This window comes from Salvelinus fontinalis, chromosome 29 (assembly GCF_029448725.1).
Source record: "Salvelinus fontinalis isolate EN_2023a chromosome 29, ASM2944872v1, whole genome shotgun sequence".
Classification (NCBI taxonomy): Eukaryota; Metazoa; Chordata; class Actinopteri; order Salmoniformes; family Salmonidae; genus Salvelinus; species Salvelinus fontinalis.
In genome coordinates, this window is record NC_074693.1 from 8,143,531 (window position 1) to 8,166,803 (window position 23,273).

The following is a 23,273-nucleotide window of genomic DNA, read 5'->3' on the forward strand; positions in this document are numbered from 1 at the left end:
AGCAACCTGGACTAGACGTAACATTTACGTCTGTGCCCAGAGGGGAGTCTCTCCTGCTCCACATTTAGAAACTGATAGTACCGATCTAGATATCTGTTTCACTGACTGGCCTGACTGAATGAATGAATGGGCTATGAATGGTACGTGAAGCGGCCTTGAATGAGTCAGTAAATATACTGTGTGTGTGAGAGAGAGAGGGGGGGGGGGGGTTATCTGTGAGGTTGGATCATTCTAGAAAGTGTGACTGGATTCAGCACCATGGACAGAGTACAGCCTCCTACAGTGCTGTATTTTAGCCCAGTGGCTGGCTGTGTCTGCCTCTCTCTGTCTGGCTAATTGATTAGTCCAGTGATTTACTGATATCATTAAGTCCCATCTTTAGCCTGATCTAATTAACGATAGCCCCAGTCACTGATCACGTCTATTGGTTAACCAGAACTAACTGATGCTAATGTAACTGATGCTGTGAGTCTAACCAGTTGGAACCAGTCTGATCGTGAGATATCTAACCATGTGAAGTGAAACAGAATGGTGAGCATAGTCCTCTGTCTGGTTCTACGAGGCTATGTGAAACCAGTCTCTGGTCCCCAATGGAAGGATGAAGGGTAGCCATCTCCCTAGGACCCGTCTGGATATGTGATACCAGTCTCTGGTCCCCAGTGGAAGGATGAAGGGTAGCCATCTCCCTAGGACCCGTCTGGATATGTGATACCAGTCTCTGGTCCCCAATGGAAGGATGAATGGTAGCCATCTCCCCAGGACCCGTCTGGATATGTGATACCAGTCTCTGGTCTCCAATGGAAGGATGAATGGTAGCCATCTCCCTAGGACCTGTCTGGATATGTGATACCAGTCTCTGGTCCCCAATGGAAGGATGAAGGGTAGCCATCTCCCTAGGACCCGTCTGGATATGTGATACCAGTCTCTGGTCCCCAATGGAAGGATGAATGGTAGCCATCTCCCTAGGACCCGTCTGGATATGTGATACCAGTCTCTGGTCCCCAATGGAAGGATGAAGGGTAGCCATCTCCCTAGGACCCGTCTGGATATGTGATACCAGTCTCTGGTCCCCAATGGAAGGATGAAGGGTAGCCATCTCCCTAGGACCCGTCTGGATATGTGATACCAGTCTCTGGTCCCCAATGGAAGGATGAAGGGTAGCCATCTCCCTAGGACCCGTCTGGATATGTGATACCAGTCTCTGGTCCCCAATGGAAGGATGAATGGTAGCCATCTCCCTAGGACCCGTCTGGATATGTGATACCAGTCTCTGGTCCCCAATGGAAGGATGAAGGGTAGCCATCTCCCTAGGACCCGTCTGGATATGTGATACCAGTCTCTGGTCCCCAATGGAAGGATGAAGGGTAGCCATCTCCCTAGGACCCGTCTGGATATGTGATACCAGTCTCTGGTCCCCAATGGAAGGATGAAGGGTAGCCATCTCCCTAGGACCCGTCTGGATATGTGATACCAGTCTCTGGTCCCCAATGGAAGGATGAATGGTAGCCATCTCCCTAGGACCAGTCTGGATATCCAACCTCTTATCTCCCTGCGTCTCCTGCATCAGACCTCCCTAACAGAGTCTCTTTTTGTCACTCAACTCAATGTCAAAGGGCTTTATTGGCATAGGAAACATGTGTTTACGTTGCCGAAGCAAGTGGAATAGACAACAAGGGAAATAAACAACGGAAATTAACAATCAGAAATTGACATTAAACATTACACTCACAAAAGTAGTAAATTAATATAGACATTTCAAATGTTATATAATTGGCTATGTGCAGTGTTGTAACAATGTTCAAGTAGTTGAATTCTAAAAGGGAAAATAAATAAACAAATAGTTTGTATTTACAATGGTGTTTGTTCTCCACTTTTCTTGTGGTAACAGGTCACAAGTCTTGCAAGTCTTTGCCTCCAGAGTGGCGCAGCGGTCTAAGACACTGCATCTCAGTGCTAGCGGCGTCACTACAGACACACTGGTTCGAATCCAGGCTGTATCACAACTGGCTGTGATTGGGAGTCCCATAGGGTTGTTTACAATTGGCCCAGCATCATCCGGGTTTTGCCGGGGTTATGGCCATCATTGTAAATAAGAATTAGTTTTTAACTGACTTGCTTAATAAAAAAATAAACTGTGATTGTATGGGAGTTTATCAAGATTGGATTTGTTTTCAAATTCTTTGAGGGTCTGTGTAATCTATGGAAAATGTACAGTATGTTTCTCTTTCTCTCTCTGGACAAACATGAGACCTCTATAGACCGGCAGACAGACAGAGAGGGTGGGGGTTAATCCAGGTGATAAATAAAGGGTGTATCTCCTCAGCTTTAGAGGCCGGTCTGTCTCGTCCGTGTGGGGAGCTCACATGGAAGAGCCCCATCTTTGTGTTTTTATAGCTTCAATTTACAGTTGATCGTCAAGCCTAATAACTCATTATAGAGACTGTGTGTGTATGTGCGTGCATGTGCATGTGCGCGCGTGTGTGTGTGTATATGTGTGTGTATATGTATGTGTGTGTATATGTGTGTGTGTGTATATGTGTGTGTGTGTGTGTGTATGTGTGTATATGTGTGTGTGTGTATATGTGTGTGTGTGTATATGTGTGTGTGTGTATATGTGTGTATATAGATATGTGTGTGTGTGTGTGTGTGTATATGTGTGTATGTGTGTGTATGTGTGTGTATATATGTGTGTGTGTGTATATGTGCGTGTGTATATGTGTGCGTGTGTATACAGTGGGGGAAAAAAGTATTTAGTCAGCCACCAATTGTGCAAGTTCTCCCACTTAAAAAGATGAGAGAGGCCTGTAATTTTCATCATAGGTACGTACACTTCAAATGTGACAGACAAAATGAGGAAAAAAAATCCAGAAAATCACATTGTAGGATTTTTAATTAATTAATTAGCAAATTATGGTGGAAAATAAGTATTTGGTCAATAACAACAGTTTATCTCAATACTTTGTTATATACCCTTTGTTGGCAATGACAGAGGTCAAACGTTTTCTGTAAGTCTTCACAAGGTTTTCACACACTGTTGCTGGTATTTTGGCCCATTCCTCCATGCAGATCTCCTCTAGAGCAGTGATGTTTTGGGGCTGTTGCTGGGCAACACAGACTTTCAACTCCCTCCAAAGATTTTCTATGGGGTTGAGATCTGGAGACTGGCTAGGCCACTCCAGGACCTTGAAATGCTTCTTACGAAGCCACTCCTTCGTTGCACGGGCGGTGTGTTTGGGATCATTGTCATGCTGAAAGACCCAGCCACGTTTCATCTTCAAAGCCCTTGCTAATGGAAGGAGGTTTTCACTCAAAATCTCACGATACATGGCCCCATTCATTCTTTCCTTTACACGGATCAGTCGTCCTGGTCCCTTTGCAGAAAAACAGCCCCAAAGCATGATGTTTCCACCCCCATGCTTCACAGTAGGTATGGTGTTCTTTGGATGCCACTCAGCATTCTTTGTCCTCCAAACACGACGAGTTGAGTTTTTACCAAAAAGTTATATTTTGGTTTCATCTGACCATATGACATTCTCCCAATCTTCTTCTGGATCATCCAAATGCTCTCTAGGAAACTTCAGACGGGCCTGGACATGTACTGGCTTAAGCAGGGGGACACGTCTGGCACTGCAGGATTTGAGTCCCTGGCGGCGTAGTGTGTTACTGATGGTGGGCTTTGTTACTTTGGTCCCAGCTCTCTGCAGGTCATTCACTTCACCCCCCGTGTGGTTCTGGGATTTTTGCTCACCGTTCTTGTGATCATTTTGACCCCACGGGGTGAGATCTTGCGTGGAGCCCCAGATCGAGGGAGATTATCAGTGGTCTTGTATGTCTTTCATTTCCTAATAATTGCTCCCACAGTTGATTTCTTCAAACCAAGCTGCTTACCTATTGCAGATTCAGTCTTCCCAGCCTGGTGCAGGTCTACAATTTTGTTTCTGGTGTCCTCTTTGGTCTTGGCCATAGTGGAGTTTGGAGTGTGACTGTTTGAGGTTGTGGACAGGTGTCTTTTATACTGATAACAAGTTCAAACAGGTGCCATTAATACAGGTAACGAGTGGAGGACAGAGGAGCCTCTTAAAGAAGAAGTTACAGGTCTGTGAGAGCCAGAAATCTTGCTTGTTTGTAGGTGACCAAATACTTATTTTCCACCATAATTTGCAAATAAATTCATTAAAAATCCTACAATGTGATTTTCTGGATTTTTTTCCCTCATTTTGTCTGTCTCTCATTTTGTCTGCATCCCGTACATATGACTAATAACACTAGAAACGTAAGTCCGAGCTGAGGTTAGATCAGGTGTTAGTTATAGTTCCCTCAGGCACTCACATATCATTTTAAGGATGTTACATTTGAATAATGTCACACACTGACCTTTAGTTTGCACCAATCCCACGCCTCAGCGGGTTGTGGGGTTGCTGTCCAAGAGGTGTTCCTATAGGGACCCATGTGATCATAATACCATAATACCATAATGACTTGCAGGAGGTCAAACTGTAAATGTGATTTTGCTGATTGAGAGAAGAAGAAACATCCTGTCATCAGTCACTTCTTGTCACCATGTTCTTAAAATGTCTCTGGCACATTCTACTAATACTGTTCTACTGCTTTTCAGTTCATGGACATTGGATGGACTGCGAGATGGAATATATACTTTACCCTGCATAATGGAGACAGATAGAAAGCTTAGGTGTTCATTTCATCACACTGGGTTGGAAAGAAAGGCCTCCAGGGGCTGTAAAGACTGAGCAAAGGATCCTGGGAAAAATAGAAAATTAACATTCCAGCTGATTTGCATTCAGAAACATACATTGACATTGCTAATAGATGCTAATAGTGATAGGATGGATGGCACCTCGGTGTGTGTGTGTGTGTGTGTGTGTGTGTGTGTGTGTGTGTGTGTGTGTGTGTGTGTGTGTGTGTGTGTGTGTGTGTGTGTGTGTGTGTGTGTGTGTGTGTGTGTGTGTGTGTGTGTGTGCGTGCAGTGTGGGGTTAATGGACTGTGATACTTCTGCTACATGTCTTCATATCACCTCACACAAACATCCATCCACCCCCCCCCACACACTCAGACACACTCAAACACATTCAGACACACACACACATCCATCCACCCCCCCCCCCCCACACACTCAGACACACTCAAACACATTCAGACACACACACACATCCATCCACCCCCCCCCCCCCACACACTCAGACACACTCAAACACATTCAGACACACACACACATCCATCCACCCCCCCCCCCCCACACACTCAGACACACTCAAACACATTCAGACACACACACACATCCATCCACCCCCCCCACACACTCAGACACACTCAAACACATTCAGACACACACACACATCCATCCACCCCCCCCCCCCCCACACACTCAGACACACTCAAACACATTCAGACACACACACACATCCATCCACCCCCCCCCACACACTCAGACACACTCAAACACATTCAGACACACACACACATCCATCCACCCCCCCCCCCCCCCCACACACTCAGACACACTCAAACACATTCAGACACACACACACATCCATCCACCCCCCCCACACACTCAGACACACTCAAACACATTCAGACACACACACACATCCATCCACCCCCCCCACACACTCAGACACACTCAAACACATTCAGACACACACACACATCCATCCACCCCCCCCACACACTCAGACACACTCAAACACATTCAGACACACACACACATCCATCCACCCCCCCCACACACTCAGACACACTCAAACACATTCAGACACACACACACATCCATCCACCCCCCCCACACACTCAGACACACTCAAACACATTCAGACACACACACACATCCATCCACCCCCCCCACACATTCAGACACACTCAAACACATTCAGACACACACACACATCCATCCACCCCCCCCACACATTCAGACACACACAAACACACACTGACATACACACTCAGACACACACAAAACTTGAAATAATTAAAATTCGATGGATGGAAGAACATGTTTTGAAGGAGATTATTATAACTCTCTTCCAGATTCCAGTCTGAAGGAGAATTGTAGCTTTTAGAAATGGGGTCAGAATATTTTGTAGCTTAAATCATTCAAACGTAAAATACATATGAAGATAAAATAATCAACAATAATCAACATGCCACAAAAAACCCTAGAAACCACTGTAGTGTTAGAAACCACACTATAGCCATCCACCATAGTGATAGAAACCACACTATAGACATCCAACATAGTGATAGAAACCACAGTATAGACATCCACACTATAGACATCCAACATAGTGATAGAAACCACACTATAGACATCCACACTATAGACATCCACCGTAGTGATAGAAACCACACTATAGACATCCACACTATAGACATCCACCGTAATGTTAGAAACCACACTATAGACATCCACACTATAGACATCCACCATAGTGATAGAAACCACACTATAGACATCCACCGTAATGTTAGAAACCACACTATAGACATCCACCGTAATGTTAGAAACCACACTATAGACATCCACACTATAGTGATAGAAACCACACTATAGACATCCACACTATAGACATCCACCGTAATGTTAGAAACCACACTATAGACATCCACACTATAGACATCCAACATAGTGTTAGAAACCACACTATAGACATCCACACTATAGACATCCACCGTAGTGATAGAAACCACACTATAGACATCCACCATAGTGATAGAAACCACACTATAGACATCCACCATAGTGATAGAAACCACACTATAGACATCCACACTATAGACATCCACACTATAGACATCCACCGTAGTGATAGAAACCAGACTATAGACATCCACCGTAATGATAGAAACCAGACTAGAGACATCCACACTATAGACATCCACCATAGTGATAGAAACCAGACTAGAGACATCCACACTATAGACATCCACCGTAATGTTAGAAACCACACTATAGACATCCACCATAGTGCTTGTTTTGGCACTGGACATAGGATTTTGGCGTGGACTTTTATTAATGTTTAGAATTGATCAAAAGGCCAGTCTAAATTAATAAATGGGGCCGAATCTGTCCCGTGGGCCGCCAGTTGAATAGCCTTGATATAGGGTGTCATTGGGGCAGTAGCAACATGACCTTTTCTCTGTGACATGGCGGCAGGGAGCTGGGATAGCTACATGACCTTTTCTCTGTGACGTGGAGGCAGGGAGCTGGGATAGCTACATGACCTTTTCTCTGTGACATGGAGGCAGGAAGCTGGGATAGCAACATTACCTTTTCTCTGTGACATGGAGGCAGGGAGCTGGGATAGCAACATGACCTTTTCTCTGTGACATGGAGGCAGGGAGCTGGGATAGCTACATGACCTTTTCTCTGTGACGTGGAGGCAGGGAGCTGGGATAGCTACATGACCTTTTCTCTGTGACATGGAGGCAGGAAGCTGGGATAGCAACATGACCTTTTCTCTGTGACGTGGAGGCAGGGAGCTGGGATAGCAACATTACCTTTTCTCTGTGACATGGACGCAGGGAGCTGGGATAGCTACATGACCTTTTCTCTGTGACATGGAGGCAGGGAGCTTTCATCCTACTGGATTGACAGAGATTTTTGTCCCTTTAAATTTACCCATCGGAACAGTGACCTTAATATTTAAACTGGGATGACATGTAGTCTATATGTAATCTCTCTCACTCTCACTGAGCCCCGGCCCCAATGTCCCTTTCATTCTTTCTTTCATTCTTTCTTTTTATAGCTCCTTCTACCAGCCTCCTCTTGTGTGTGTGTGCGTACATGTACAGCTAAATACAACTCTCCATTCGCTCTCAGTCTTGGTTTGCGTATTTGTTTCGTTAGAGCCGTCGGGAACAAACCAGTTGGATGTTGAGAGACGTATCCATCTCTAGGTTTTTTAGTGAGCTGTAGCCTATCCTAAATCCAGGCAGATCAGATGCATGTGTTTCAGGAGGAGAGGAGGAGGAATCTCAAAGGTCGTCTGTCTGTGTTACAGTGTAGAAACCCAGAAGCTTGATGTGAGAGATGTATTGAGTTTAGCTCCTTCCAGTGGCTGAGGAGACAAATGCACTGAACTGGTGTCTATGAGCTTGGCTGTGAAACTATGTGACTTGGATGTGTGCATCAGTTGAATTCTGTCATAAAGTAGTGTCCATATAATCTCTCTGTGTCTGTGGATCGAAGATGTCTGGTTTCATGTACTAATGACTTGAGAGGAAAACGTCTAGGTCCCTTAGGGACTACTTCACCACTGTGACTCCTGTGGGGGATAGGAGCTGCTTAATTCATGTAGAGAGGAAAACAATTGCACTGATCGTGTGATGATAGTATGCTTTAAATCTGCTACAGAACTGATGAGATTCTGATGAGATTCTGATGAGTTACTGATTGTGTGAGGATTGTTAAGTTAATTAACTGGCTAATGGCCAGAATATTTGAGTCTGATGATTGGGGTGAATTAGATGAAATAACACAATCGGTTTCAGACCGTCGTTTAACCCACATATTTTACCTATATTTCTCCTTTTATCTGGGTTAGATATGTTTCCTAGATATTCTGCTCTAAAATATGTTAAGCTATAAGGCAAGCTGAATTCAGATTGAATTATATTTTTGGTAAATGGAAAATGGGTGAAAATGAGTTTTGAAATAAAATATTATTTTAAGATGTAGCAAATGCTTGTGTCTCTGTGCAGCTAACTTTAATCTCTGTGTGAAAATATATCTGTGTTACTTTATCCCTGTGGTACATTATCCCCGTAGTACATTATCTATGTGATACATTATCTATGTGATACATTATCCCTGTGGTGCATTATCCCTGTGCTACATTATCCCCGTAGTACATTATCCACGAGTTGCATTATCCCCGTAGTACATTATCTATGTGATACATTATCTATATGGTACATTATCCCTGTGGTACATTATCCACATAGTGCATTATCTATGTGGTACATTATCCCTGTGGTACATTATCCCCGTGGTACATTATCCACATAGTACATTATCTATGTGATACATTATCTATGTGATACATTATCCACGTGGTACATTATCCCTGTGGTACATTATCCCCGTGGTACATTATCCCCATAGTACATTATCCATGTGTTGCATTATACCCACGGTACATTATCCCTGCTGTACATTAGCCCCGTAGTACATTATCCACGTGTTACATTATCCCTGTGGTACATTATTCACAATATAGCTGGTAATATGAACTGTGTATGTGTTTTGTATTAGCTGACATCATCTCCACGGTGGAGTTTAACCCTTCGGGGGAGCTGCTGGCCACAGGGGACAAAGGAGGAAGAGTGGTGGTCTTCCAGAGAGAACAGGGGGTAAGAAACACACACTCTCTCTCTTTCTTTCTCTCTCTTTACCTTTGTATCTCTCTCCCTCCTTCCCCTCATCTCTGTCTACCACCTCCCTCTCCCCAGAGAGTATAACGTGTCTAAGCTGTGTTTCTAACTAAGAGTCAGCCCCAGCGGCGAGGGGATTATTTTATTTACGGTACCTTCAAACCAACCTGTGTGTTCCTCTGCTCTCTCTCCCTCTCCTCTCTCCCTCTTTCTCTATCTCCCTATCTCTCTCTCTCCCTCTCCTCTCTCCCTCCCTATCTCTCTCTCTCCCTCTTTCTCTCCCTCCCTATCTCTCTCTCTCTCTCTCTCTCTTTCCTCGGTCTTTCTCTCCCTCTCTCTCTCCCCCTCCCTCTCCACCCAGACTAAAAGCGAGCCCCAGAAGCGAGGGGAGTATAATGTGTACAGTACGTTCCAGAGTCATGATCCAGAGTTTGACTACCTGAAGAGTCTGGAGGTAGAGGAGAAGATCAACAAGATCAGATGGCTGCCGCAGCAGAACGCTGCCTACTTCCTCCTCTCCACCAACGGTGTGTGTGTGTGTGTGTGTGTGTGTGTGTGTGTGTGTGTGTGTGTGTGTGTGTGTGTGTGTGTGTGTGTGTGTGTGTGTGTGTGTGTGTGTGTGTGTGTGTGTGTGTGTGTGTGTGTGTGTGTGTATAGGAGTTAGAAGCAGTGGAACCATAGCCAGAGGAGCTCCATCTGGTCGTGTGGCCCTGCTGTGTGTGTCTATTCATACGTGGGTGTCCGTGCATGAGTGTGTGTGTGTTCTGCTGTTGAATCCATGCGTGAAGCTCTCAATCGGCAAGGATTCTGCTGGTGGCTTTGGCTCAGTCAAGCAGAACACACACATATCTAATAGGCTAGAGGCAATGAACAAAACATTAAGAACACCTTCCTAATATTGAGTTGCACCTCCCCCCACACACACTTCTGCCCTCAGAACCGCCTCAATTCATCAGGGCATGGACTACAAGATGTCGAAAGTGTTCCACAGGGATGCTGACCCATGTTGACTCCAATGCTTCCCACAGTTGTGTCAAGTTGGCTGGATGTCCTTTGGGTGTTGGATCATTCTTGATACACACTGAAACTGTTGAGTGTGAAAAATCCAGCAGCATTGCAGTTCTTGACACACTCAAACCAGTGCGCCTGGCACCTACTACCATACCCCTTCAAAGACATTAAATCTTTTGTCTTGCCCATTGACCCTCTGAATGGCACACATACACAATCCATGTCTCAATTGTCTTAAGGCTTAAAAATCCTTCTTTAACCTGTCTCCCCCCTTTATCTACATTAATTGTGACATCAATACCTTTGACCTGGATTCACCTGGTCAGAGCAGGTGTACAATATACAGTATGTATCTGCCTGAACCATTATTTACAGGTTACCTACAGTACACCTGGTTTTACTGATTAACCCATGGACTTGTTTCTGATCCTCCTTATGACAGCAGTTATAACATCACTATGTCATCTCTATGACCACTGTCATAGGCAACACCATCCAGGCTGGCATCAGTCCATCACTGTGACAGATTGAACACCAGACGCAGCTCACACCACCCACACTTACGGTAGCATGGAGTTTAATACTCTCTCTTTATTATCTCTCCCTCTCCCTTTCTCTCTCTTTCATTCTCTCTCTCTTACATTCTCTCGTTCTCTCTCTTTTTTTCTCTCTGTTTCGGTCTCTCCCTTTGTGTTCGGTGTACGTGTGTGTGTGTGTGTGTGTGTGTGTGTGTGTGTGTGTGTGTGTGTGTGTGTGTGTAGATAAGACAGTGAAGCTCTGGAAGATTCGTGAGAGAGACAGACGACCAGAGGGATACAACCTGAAGGATGAAGACGGACGAATCAGACACCCATCCACAATTACCTCATTACGGGTGAGAACACACACAGACGCGAGCGCAAAAACACGCACAGATGCACACACATGCACACAGACACACAAACACAGTATCTCATAAGGACAGAATAATACCAGGTCATAAGAGTTACACACAGACACACACACACAGTATCTCATAAGGACAGAATAATACCAGGTCATAAGAGTTACACACAGACACACACACACAGTATTTTATAAGGACAGAATAATACCAGGTCATAAGAGTTAATATATCGTTGTCCCGAGGGGTCCCAAGATGAGAAGAATGTTGTTTGATATCACTGACATGAATACTTTATGAACGAGGATATATAAATCAAATGCTTGTGTTTCAGTCTTCCGGCAATATACGATATTACTCTTCCAAATTAACTCATAGATGTTTGGCTATTCCAAATGACTTTGCACATTGCCATTGAATATGCAGCTCATTTCTCTCAGGACAGGTCAATTTCTCATGGTACATTCGCTCCTTATCACTGAGAGAAGAATCCGTTTTTCAATACTCTGGTATGGAGAATCATTTATATGACAGATCTCAAATCAAACTTTATTTGTCACATGCGCCGAATACAACGTGTAGACCTTACCGTGAAATGCTTACGTACAACCCTTAACCAACAGTGCATTTCAAGAAGAGTTAAGAAAATATTTACCAAGTAGACTAAAGTTTAAAAAAAGAATAAAAAGTAACACAATAAGAATAACAATAACGAGGCTATATACAGGGGGCACCGGTGTCACGTTGTTCGTAATAATGGTCGGACCAAGGCGCAGAGTACGTAGAGTTCCACATATTTTATTAGAGAAAGTGAAACTTATAAAAATCAAAACAATAAAGAATAATCGAACCGTGACGACAATACAGTGCTAACAGGCAACTAAACATAAACAATATCCCATAACCCACAGGTGGAATAAATGCTACTTAAGTGTCATGACGTTGGTCTGTGGGTAAGGTTTATGACACCCCCCCATAAATACCTTTCTCCCTTCCCTCTCTTTCTGACTCTACAGAGGGACACTTGAATAGCCTTTGTTAAACATAGAGAGTCTGGGAACATCAAACAAGTGGAGGGAAAGGAACCATATTTCGGTAATAGAACCAGTGGAAAATATGCGTTGGTACTTAATGAATATGATGTCAGTTCGGTTGTCATCTGAGACATTATGACTGATGACAGAACGACATAAACTGTATTTGGGAAAGTCTACACATTATAGTTATCAGATTCACATGGAATTGTTGTGCAATTTAAACTATTTGTGAAAAGATTAAATGTAATTTTAGCTTCCAAATGAGAGAATTGGTTTTTCATAAGATTAGAGCTCTGCTCAATCAGTGGCCCGCCCCTGTGAAGAGACATGGGTTATAAACTATGAAACACACCCTTCTCTCCCTCCACTATATAAGCCCTTGACGAAAATGTAACCTCCTGTTCCGGGTACATTAGTACAACGGTCCGATGTCAGAAGGATTCAGATAATAACTACAGAACGAAGCCAACCTCAGCGTGAGCTTTGGTTGCGAATGGTATGAACTTTGAACTCTTATTCGCTACAGAATCGATATCTCCTAGCCGTTGAGTTAGCAGCGGCCTTTGTAAACGTGGGCTAGGAAGGACGGACAGAGTATTCCGTCTACCACACAACGACGACACTACAGCGTTTCCCATTCACCACCAGAGACACTCTTCAAAGGACAAAGGACTCTGTTGGGCAACACGGCCTTCCATCTACCACCAACCTATTGAAGCGCAGCTCAGAGTAAATATTGATTGCATTTTCCTTTTACAAATGGGCGGTAATTTAGAATGCATAAGATTCTGTATGCACGATAGAGTAGCTGCCTATGGCCCGATAGAGACATCGCTTCTCCCTTTGTTCTTCAGTTTTCCCGCTTGTTCACTCAAACCCAACCCCCTTTTCTTTGTGTAACCAGCTGTCTTATCTGTTCCGTTCGCTAGGGACATTTTCCTATATGACATCATTTGTAATCAAGGTATGATTCATTCTGTGTATATGTAACTCTCTTTGATTAGTTAGGTATTTAGTAAATAAATAATTAAACCCACTTTTGTATTGCTGATTCAACTTGTTAGCCAGGGTTCGTGAAGATAACCAAGAATTTACAACTTTCAGATGAGACTGAATAAAGGATTAAATATTGACTGCTATTGATGTAAAAGATTATTTAGTCTTTAAGAGTTTATTCGGAAGATAACTGCTCTATAAATATTATTTAGTGGTGCCCCGACTTTCTAGTTAATTACATTTACATGATTAGCTCAATCAGGTAATATTAATTACAGAGAAAGGATTTTATAGAATAGCACGTCATATCACTTAATCCGGCATTGCCAAAGACACGACATAAGTATGATCCCAAGACACGACATAAGTATGATCCCCAATTAGAGACAACGATAACCAGCTGCCTCCAATTGGGAATCATACAAATCACCAACATAGAAAATAAACCTAGAACCCCACATAGAAAATATAAACTAGAACAACCCCCCAGTCACGCCCTGACCTACTCTACCATAGAAAATAAAAGCTTTCTATGGTCAGGACGTGACAACGGGTACCGAGTCAGTGTGCGGGGGTACAGGTTAGTTGAGGTAATTTGTACATGTAGGTAGGGGTGAAGTGACTATGCATAGATAATAAACAGCGAGTAGCAGCAGTGTATAAAGGGGAGGGGTGGTCAATGTAAATTGTCTGGTGGTGATTTTATTAATTGTTCAGCAGTCTCATGGCTTGGGGACAGAAGCCGTAGAGGAGCCTTTTGGTCCTAGACTTGGCGCTCCGGTACAGCTTACCGTGCGGTAGCAGAGAACAGTCTATAACTTGGGTGACTGGAGTCTCTGACAATTCAAGAGCTTTCCTCTGACACCACCTATTATATAGGTCCTGGATGGCATGAAGCTTGGCCCCAATGATGTACTGGGCAATTCGCATTACCCTCTGTAGCGCCTTACGGTCAGATGCCGAGCAGTTGCCATACCAAGCGGTGATGCAACCAGTCAGGATGCTCTCGATGGTGCAGCTGTAGAACCTTTTGAGGATCTGGGGACCCATGCCAAATCTTTTCAGTCTCCTGAGGGGGAATAGGTTTTGTCGTGCCCTCTTCACTACTGTCTTGGTGTGCTTGGACCATGATAGTTTGTTGGTGATGTGGACACCAAGGAACTTGAAACTCTCGACCTGCTCCACTAAAGCCCCGTCGATGTTAATGGGGGCCTGTTCAGCCCGCCTTTTCCTGTAGTCCACGATCAGCTCCTTTGTCTTGCTCACATTGAGGGAGAGGTTGGTATCCTGGCACCACACTGCCAGGGCTCTGACCTCCTCCCTATAGGCCCTCATCATTATCGGTGATCAGGCCTACCACTGTTTTGTCGTCAGAAAACTTAATGATGGTGTTGGAGTCATGTTTGGCCACGCAGTCGTGGGTGAACAGGGAGTACAGAAGGGGACTAAGTACACACCCCTGAGGGTCCCCAGTGTTAAGGATCAGCATGGCAGACGTGTTGGCATGCATCTATTAATGGTCTCTCTCTCTCTGTCTCTCTCTCTCTCTCTCTCTCTGTTTCTGTCTCTCAATTCAATTCAATTTAAAGGGCTTTATTGGCATGGGAAACATATTTTAACATTGCCAAAGCAAGTTAAATAGACAATAAATAAAATTGAAAAAAAAAAGAACAGTAAACATTATAGAGACATTTCAAATGTCATATATCTATGATGTCCAAATTGTTAAAGTACAAAAGGGAAAATAAATAAACATAAATATGGATTGTATTTATAATAGTGTTTGTTCTTCACTGGTTTCCCTTTTCTCTCTCGCTCTCTTCACCGCTCTCTGTCTCTCTGTCTCTCTCTCTTCACTCCTATCTTCTACTGTACTGTATGTCATATACCATAATGGATGACATCTGTGTGTCTCCACAGTCTGTTGGGAAGTTGGGAATAGTAGAGTGTGGCTGTTACCGAGGTTGAAAGGCATGGGGGGGAAAATGCAGTGGAATGTGAGTGTGGTTCCTCTGCAGGCCCTCCCTGGCTCCTCAGTCTTAACACAAGCTCACTAGGCCTGCTGCTATGGATCCTCAGTCCTAACACCAGCTCACTAGGCCCTCCCTGGCTCCTCAGTCCTAACACCAGTTCACTAGGCCCTCCCTGGCTCCTCAGTCCTAACACCAGCTCACTAGGCCCTCCCTGGCTCCTCAGTCCTAACACCAGCTCACTAGGCCCTCCCTGGCTCTTCAGTCCTAACACCAGCTCACTAGGCCCTCCCTGGCTCTTCAGTCCTAACACCAGCTCACTAGGCCCTCCCTGGCTCTTCAGTCCTAACACCAGCTCACTAGGCCCTCCCTGGCTCCTCAGTCCTAACACCAGCTCACTAGGCCCTCCCTGGCTCCTCAGTCCTAACACCAGCTCACTAGGCCCTCCCTGGCTCTTCAGTCCTAACACCAGCTCACTAGGCCCTCCCTGGCTCCTCAGTCCTAACACCAGCTCACTAGGCCTGCTGCTATGGATCCTCAGTCCTAACACCAGCTCACTAGGCCCTCCCTGGCTCCTCAGTCCTAACACCAGCTCACTAGGCCCTCCTTGGCTCCTCAGTCCTAACACCAGCTCACTAGGCCCTCCCTGGCTCCTCAGTCCTAACACCAGCTCACTAGGCCCTTCCTGGATCCTCAGTCCTAACACCAGCTCACTAGGCCCTCCCTGGCTCCTCAGTCCTAACACCAGTTCACTAGGCCCTCCCTGGCTCCTCAGTCCTAACACCAGATCACTAGGCCCTCCCTGGCTCCTCAGTCCTAACACCAGCTCACTAGGCCCTCCCTGGCTCTTCAGTCCTAACACCAGCTCACTAGGCCCTCCCTGGCTCCCCAGTCCTAACACCAGCTCACTAGGCCCTCCCTGGCTCCTCAGTCTTAACACCAGCTCACTAGGCCCTCCCTGGCTCTTCAGTCCTAACACCAGCTCACTAGGCCCTCCCTGGCTCTTCAGTCCTAACACCAGCTCACTAGGCCCTCCCTGGCTCTTCAGTCCTAACACCAGCTCACTAGGCCCTCCCTGGCTCCTCAGTCCTAACACCAGCTCACTAGGCCCTCCCTGGCTCCTCAGTCCTAACACCAGCTCACTAGGCCCTCCCTGGCTCCTCAGTCCTAACACCAGCTCACTAGGCCCTCCCTCGCTCCTCAGTCCTAACACCAGCTCACTAGGCCCTCCCTGGCTCCTCAGTCCTAACACAAGCTCACTAGGCCCTTCCTGGCTCCTCAGTCCTAACACCAGCTCACTAGGCCCTCCCTGGCTCCTCAGTCTTAACACCAGCTCACTAGGCCCTCCTTGGCTCCTCAGTCCTAACACCAGCTCACTAGGCCCTCCCTGGCTCCTCAGTCCTAACACCAGCTCACTAGGCCCTTCCTGGATCCTCAGTCCTAACACCAGCTCACTAGGCCCTCCCTGGCTCCTCAGTCCTAACACCAGTTCACTAGGCCCTCCCTGGCTCCTCAGTCCTAACACCAGATCACTAGGCCCTCCCTGGCTCCTCAGTCCTAACACCAGCTCACTAGGCCCTCCCTGGCTCTTCAGTCCTAACACCAGCTCACTAGGCCCTCCCTGGCTCCCCAGTCCTAACACCAGCTCACTAGGCCCTCCCTGGCTCCTCAGTCTTAACACCAGCTCACTAGGCCCTCCCTGGCTCTTCAGTCCTAACACCAGCTCACTAGGCCCTCCCTGGCTCTTCAGTCCTAACACCAGCTCACTAGGCCCTCCCTGGCTCTTCAGTCCTAACACCAGCTCACTAGGCCCTCCCTGGCTCCTCAGTCCTAACACCAGCTCACTAGGCCCTCCCTGGCTCCTCAGTCCTAACACCAGCTCACTAGGCCCTCCCTGGCTCCTCAGTCCTAACACCAGCTCACTAGGCCCTCCCTCGCTCCTCAGTCCTAACACCAGCTCACTAGGCCCTCCCTGGCTCCTCAGTCTTAACACAAGCTCACTAGGCCCTTCCTGGCTCCTCAGTCCTAACACCAGCTCACTAGGCCCTCCCTGGCTCCTCAGTCTTAACACCAGCTCACTAGGCCCTCCCTGGCTCCTCAGTCTTAACACCAGCTCACTAGGCCCTCCCTGGCTCCTCAGTCCTAACACCAACTCACTAGGCCCTCCCTGGCTCCTCAGTCCTAACACCAGCTCACTAGGCCCTCCCTGGCTCTTCAGTCCTAACACCAGCTCACTAGGCCCTCCCTGGCTCTTCAGTCCTAACACCAGCTCACTAGGCCCTCCCTGGCTCCTCAGTCCTAACACCAGCTCACTAGGCCCTCCCTGGCTCCTCAGTCCTAACACCAGCTCACTAGGCCCTCCCTGGCTCCTCAGTCCTAACACCAGCTCACTAGGCCCTCCCTCGCTCCTCAGTCCTAACACCAGCTCACTAGGCCCTCCCTGGCTCCTCAGTCCTAACACCAGCTCACTAGGCCCTCCCTGGCTCCTCAGTCTTAACACAAGCTCACTAGGCCCTTCCTGGCTCCTCAGTCCTAACACCAGCTCACTAGGCCCTCCCTGGCTCCTCAGTCTTAACACCAGCTCACTAGGCCCTCCCTGGCTCCTCAGTCCTAACACCAGCTCACTAGGCCCTCCCTGGCTCCTCAGTCCTAACACCAGCTCACTAGGCCCTCCCTGGCTCCTCAGTCTTAACACCAGCTCACTAGGCCCTCCCTGGCTCCTCAGTCCTAACACCAGCTCACTAGGCCCTCCCTGGCTCCTCAGTCTTAACACCAGCTCACTAGGCCCTCCCTGGCTCCTCAGTCCTAACACCAGCTCACTAGGCCCTCCCTGGCTCTTCAGTCCTAACACCAGCTCACTAGGCCCTCCCTGGCTCCTCAGTCCTAACGTCAGCTCACTAGGCCCTCCCTGGCTCCTCAGTCCTAACACCAGCTCACTAGGCCCTCCCTGGCTCTTCAGTCCTAACACCAGCTCACTAGGCCCTCCCTGGCTCTTCAGTCCTAACACCAGCTCACTAGGCCCTCCCTGGCTCCTCAGTCCTAACACCAGCTCACTAGGCCTGCTGCTATGGATCCTCAGTCCTAACACCAGCTCACTAGGCCTGCTGCTATGGATCCTCAGTCCTAACACCAGTTCACTAGGCCTGCTGCTGTGCTGTCTACCACTACATTAAAGTGGAAATATACAGTACATGAAGTCATATGGAAAGATGTATATGTGTGTAGCAGAGACTGAATGGCTGTATAGAAGCAGGCATTCACGGTGTACTGAAATAGAAAGAGCCCTCAAGGTATTCATAGTCAATCTGTGAATGCTCTCACAGTCTTAGATTCTATGATCTGTGATACAATTAAGTTTGATGATATTTAAGTGATATATTCCTGAGGTCACAGTCAGTCATGTGATGTGAAAAGATGTGCTCCCTCCCTGCCAGGTGCCTGTCCTCCAGAACTCAGATCTGATGGTGGAGGCGACAGCGCGGCGTGTGTTCAGTAACGCCCACACCTACCACATCAACTCCATCTCCGTGAACTCTGACCTCCAGACCTACATCTCCACGGACGACCTCAGGGTCAACCTGTGGAACCTGGAGATCACTGACCAGAGCTTCAGTATCCTTTCACCTTTACCCCTTAACCCCATACTAACATACCCTCTGTCATAGTTTATCTGTCTACAGTCGTGGCCAAAAGTTTTGAGAATGACACAAATATTAATTTTCACAAAGTCTGCTGCCTCAGTTTGTATGATGGTAATTTGTATGTACTCCAGAATTTTATGAAGAGTGATCAGGTGAATTGCAACTAATTTCAAAGTCCCTCTTTGCCATACAAATGAACTGAATCCCCCCAAAAAACATTTCATCTGCATTTCAGCCCTGCCACAAAAGGACCAGCTGACATCATGTCAGTGATTCTCTCGTTAACACAGGTGTGAGTGTTGACGAGGACAAGGCTGGAGATCACTCTGTCACACTGATTGAGTTCGAATAACAGACTGGAAGCTTCAAAAGGAGGGTGGTGCTTGGAATCATTGTTCTTCCTCTGTCAACCATGGTTACCTGCAAGGAAACACATGCCGTCATCATTGCTTTGCACAAAAAGGGCTTCACAGGCAAGGATATTGCTGCCAATAAGATTGCACCTAAATCAACCATTTATCGGATCATCAAGAACTTCAAGGAAAATGATTCAACTGTTGTGAAGAAGGCTACAGGGCGCCCAAGAAAGTCCAGCAAGCGCCAGGGCCGTCTCCTAAAGTTGATTCAGCTGCGGGATCGGGGCACCACCAGTACAGAGCTTGCTCAGGAATGGCAGCAGGCAGGTGTGAGTGCATCTGCACGCACAGTGAGGCGAAGACTTTTGGAGGATGGCCTGGTGTCAAGAAGGGCAGCAAAGAAGCCACTTCTCTCCAGGAAAAACATCAGGGACAGACTGATATTCTGCAAAAGGTACAGGGATTGGACTGCTGAGGACTGGGTTAAAGTCATTTTCTCTGATGAATCCCCTTTCCGATTGTTTGGGGCATCCGGAAAAAAGCTTGTCCGGAGAAGACAAGGTCCTACCATCAGTCCTGTGTCATGCCAACAGTAAAGCATCCTGAGACCATTCATGTGTGGTGTTGCTTCTCAGCCAAGGGAGTGGGATCACTCACAATTTTGCCTAAGAACACAGCCATGAATAAAGAATGGTACCAACACATCCACTGAGAGCAACTTCTCCCAACCATCCAGGAACAGTTTGGTGACGAACAATGCCATTTCAAGCATGATGGAGCACCTTGCCATAAGGCAAAAGTGATAACTAAGTGGCTCGGGGAACAAAACATCGATATTTTGGGTCCATGGCCAGGAAACTCCCCAGAGCTTAATCCCATTGACAACTTGTGGTCAATCCTCAAGAGGCCGGTGGACAAACAAAACCCACAAATTCTGACAAACTCCAAGCATTGATTATGCAAGAATGGGCTGCCATCAGTCAGGATGTGGCCCAGAAGTTAATTGACAGCATGCCAGGGCGGATTGCAGAGGTCTTGAAAAGAAGGGTCAACACTGCAAATATTGACTCTGCATCAACCTCATGTAATTGTCAATAAAATCTTTTGACACTTATGAAATGCTTGTAATTATACTTCAGTATTCCATAGTAACATCTGACAAAAATGTCTAAAGACACTGAAGCAGCAAACTTTGTGAAAATATATATATGTGTCGTTCTCAAAACGTTTGGCCACGATCGTACAACATTTCTAGGTTACCGACTGCTGCTTCAAATAACCTAGGAACAAGTGCTAAGCCTGTATTCTGTTCGTCTGTCTTGTCTTAAACACCATTTAGCTGAACTGTTACTTGTCCCTGAGCATGCCCCTCCCCAGACATTGTGGACATTAAGCCGTGTAACATGGAGGATCTGACGGAGGTGATTACAGCAGCAGAGTTCCATCCTCAGCAGTGCAACACCTTGGCTTACAGCAGCAGCAGAGGGTCAGTACGACTCTGTGACATGAGGAAACAGGCGCTCTGCGACACACACTGCAAGTGTGAGTACTGGGAACAGGCATACACACAGACACACGTATTCAAGCACACACACACACACACACACACACACACACACACACACACACACACACACACACACACACACACACACACACACACACACACACACACACACACACACACACACACACACACACGCACACACACACACAAACATGGTACATGGTGTGACAGCCATGCCACTCTCTGTGGAGGGGGAAAGAGATTGAGAAAAGAAGGGAGAGAGGGAGGGAAGTCAAGTCTCTGTCTCGATTGAACCAACCTTTATCCTACTACAGTCAATGGCATGGCTAGGATTGATAACCACAAACATCAATAAGGTTGTCTGTCTGTCTTCTCTCCCAGTCAAGACAATGAAAGGCTCACCGTCTCAAAGCCCCTGTCTGTCTCTGGGAGCGTCAGATTATATGCATATCCCTCTGAAGGAAATGAATAATGAATACATTGACATTTAAGCCTGAGGATCGATGGTGTATAATGCTAAATAAATATATATATTATAATAATAATATACCTCCCGATGGAAACACCACGGCTGTGTCCCAAATGGCACCCTATCCCCTATATAGTGTACTACTTTTGACCAGGGCCCTATCCCCTATATAGTGTACTACTTTTGACCAGGGCCCATAGGGGAAAGAGTGTGTTCGGGACAATAACAGTAGTTCCTGAGCTGTATTAAAGTGTTCACCGGTCCGTACACACACACACACACACACACACACACACACACACACACACACACACACACACACACACACACACACACACACACACACACACACACACACACACACACACACACACACACACACACACAGCCTTGTACAGCTAACCTTGTGGGGACACACAATTCAGTTTTTCCCTCCTAACCTCAAACCCGTACTCTTACCCTAATGTTAACCCTAACCACAAAACCTAACCCTAAACCTAACCCTTAACCTAACCCTAGGCTTAACCCTAGACTTAACACTAGACCAAACCCTAGACCTAACCCTAGACCTAGACCTAACCCTAGACCTAGACTTAACCCTAGACCTAGACTTAACCCCGAGATCTACACTTAACCCTAGACTTAACCCTAGACCTAGACTTAACCCTAGATCTAGACTTAACCCTAGACCTAGACTTAACCCTAGATCTAGGCTTAACCCTAAACCTAGACCAAACCCTAGACCTAACCCTAGACCTAGACTTAACCCTAGACCTAGACTTAACCCTAGACTTAACCCTATACTTAACCCTAGACCTAGACTTAACCCTAGACTTAACCCTAGACTTAACCATAGACCTAGACTTAACCCTAGACTTAACCCTAGACCTAGACTTAACCCTAAACCTAAACCTGCTCTACAAAGGCAAAACGCAGTAACTACGAATTTGGTCAAAAATCTTTGATCTATTGTAATGGCCAGGTATATTATATTTTTAATGTGGTGTATTTTTTTCCTGACACAAGAACAAGCCAGAATATATCATAGTGGATTAGAAATTGCTGTCTGTCGACAGAAAAATACTTTGAAATCAGATTTTGCAGCAAAGAAATTACGTAGTTAACTGCGTTTTGTCTTTGTAGGGCAGTATAACAGGCCCCCATTAGGCACTGACTCTCAGGAACAACACGTACACGCACACAGACCCCCCCCCCCCCCCCCCGCACACACACCCCTTGGGACATTATTATACACCCCCACAGCAGGAACAGGACAGAGGGGCATGGCAGGTGGACACTCTCCAATGTCTGAGACACACACACACACACAGCCCTGTGATGAATACCACCCGTGAATCCAGCAGGACTCCAGTCAGCCCAGCACCGTGACATTGATTTGTTTTCTCCCTCCCTCATCCCTTTATCCGCTCGTTTTTCATCCCTCGTTAGACTCCCCACTGACACACAGAGCTGTTCTCCCTGTGTCAACATAGCAAGGGGGCAGGAACACACACACACACACACACACACACACACATACACACACACACACACACACACACACACACACACACACACACGCACACAAACACACACAGAATTGATTCAATTCTTGAATGCTCCCCCTGGTTTGATAACAGAATCGTTGATGCATAGCTTGTTATTACTGTGGTGTAACCATTCATCTCTTCCTCCCTCAGTCTTTGATGAGCCAGAGGACCCATCCACTCGTTCGTTTTTCTCAGAGATCATCTCTTCCATCTCAGACATCAAGTTTAGTCACAGCGGGCGCTTCCTGATGACACGGGACTACCTGACGGTCAAGGTGTGGGACCTCAACATGGAGACCAGACCGGTCCAGACATACCAGGTAGTCTACGCTGTGTGTGTACGCTGTGTGTGTACGCTGTGTGTCTGGATCTGATCTCCCAGTATGTCTGTCTGTGACCAGATAGTGTAGACCGGAGATCACCTGTCACTGTGGGGGGTTTACT

The 23,273-nt window shown here is 46.5% G+C and overlaps 1 protein-coding gene across 2 annotated transcripts in view; it reads left to right on the forward strand.

Moving 5' to 3' along the window:
• The window catches only part of LOC129827381 (serine/threonine-protein phosphatase 2A 55 kDa regulatory subunit B beta isoform-like), a 77,271-nt gene that overhangs the window by 52,291 nt on the left and 1,707 nt on the right, over nt 1-23,273 (forward strand). For both annotated transcript variants that reach the window (XM_055888165.1, XM_055888166.1), the window contains exons 2-7: nt 9,270-9,367; nt 9,750-9,915; nt 11,161-11,273; nt 18,720-18,897; nt 20,660-20,824; nt 22,980-23,149. In XM_055888165.1, the coding sequence (XP_055744140.1) occupies nt 9,270-9,367; nt 9,750-9,915; nt 11,161-11,273; nt 18,720-18,897; nt 20,660-20,824; nt 22,980-23,149 (890 nt within the window). The remainder of the gene's footprint in view (nt 1-9,269; nt 9,368-9,749; nt 9,916-11,160; nt 11,274-18,719; nt 18,898-20,659; nt 20,825-22,979; nt 23,150-23,273) is intronic.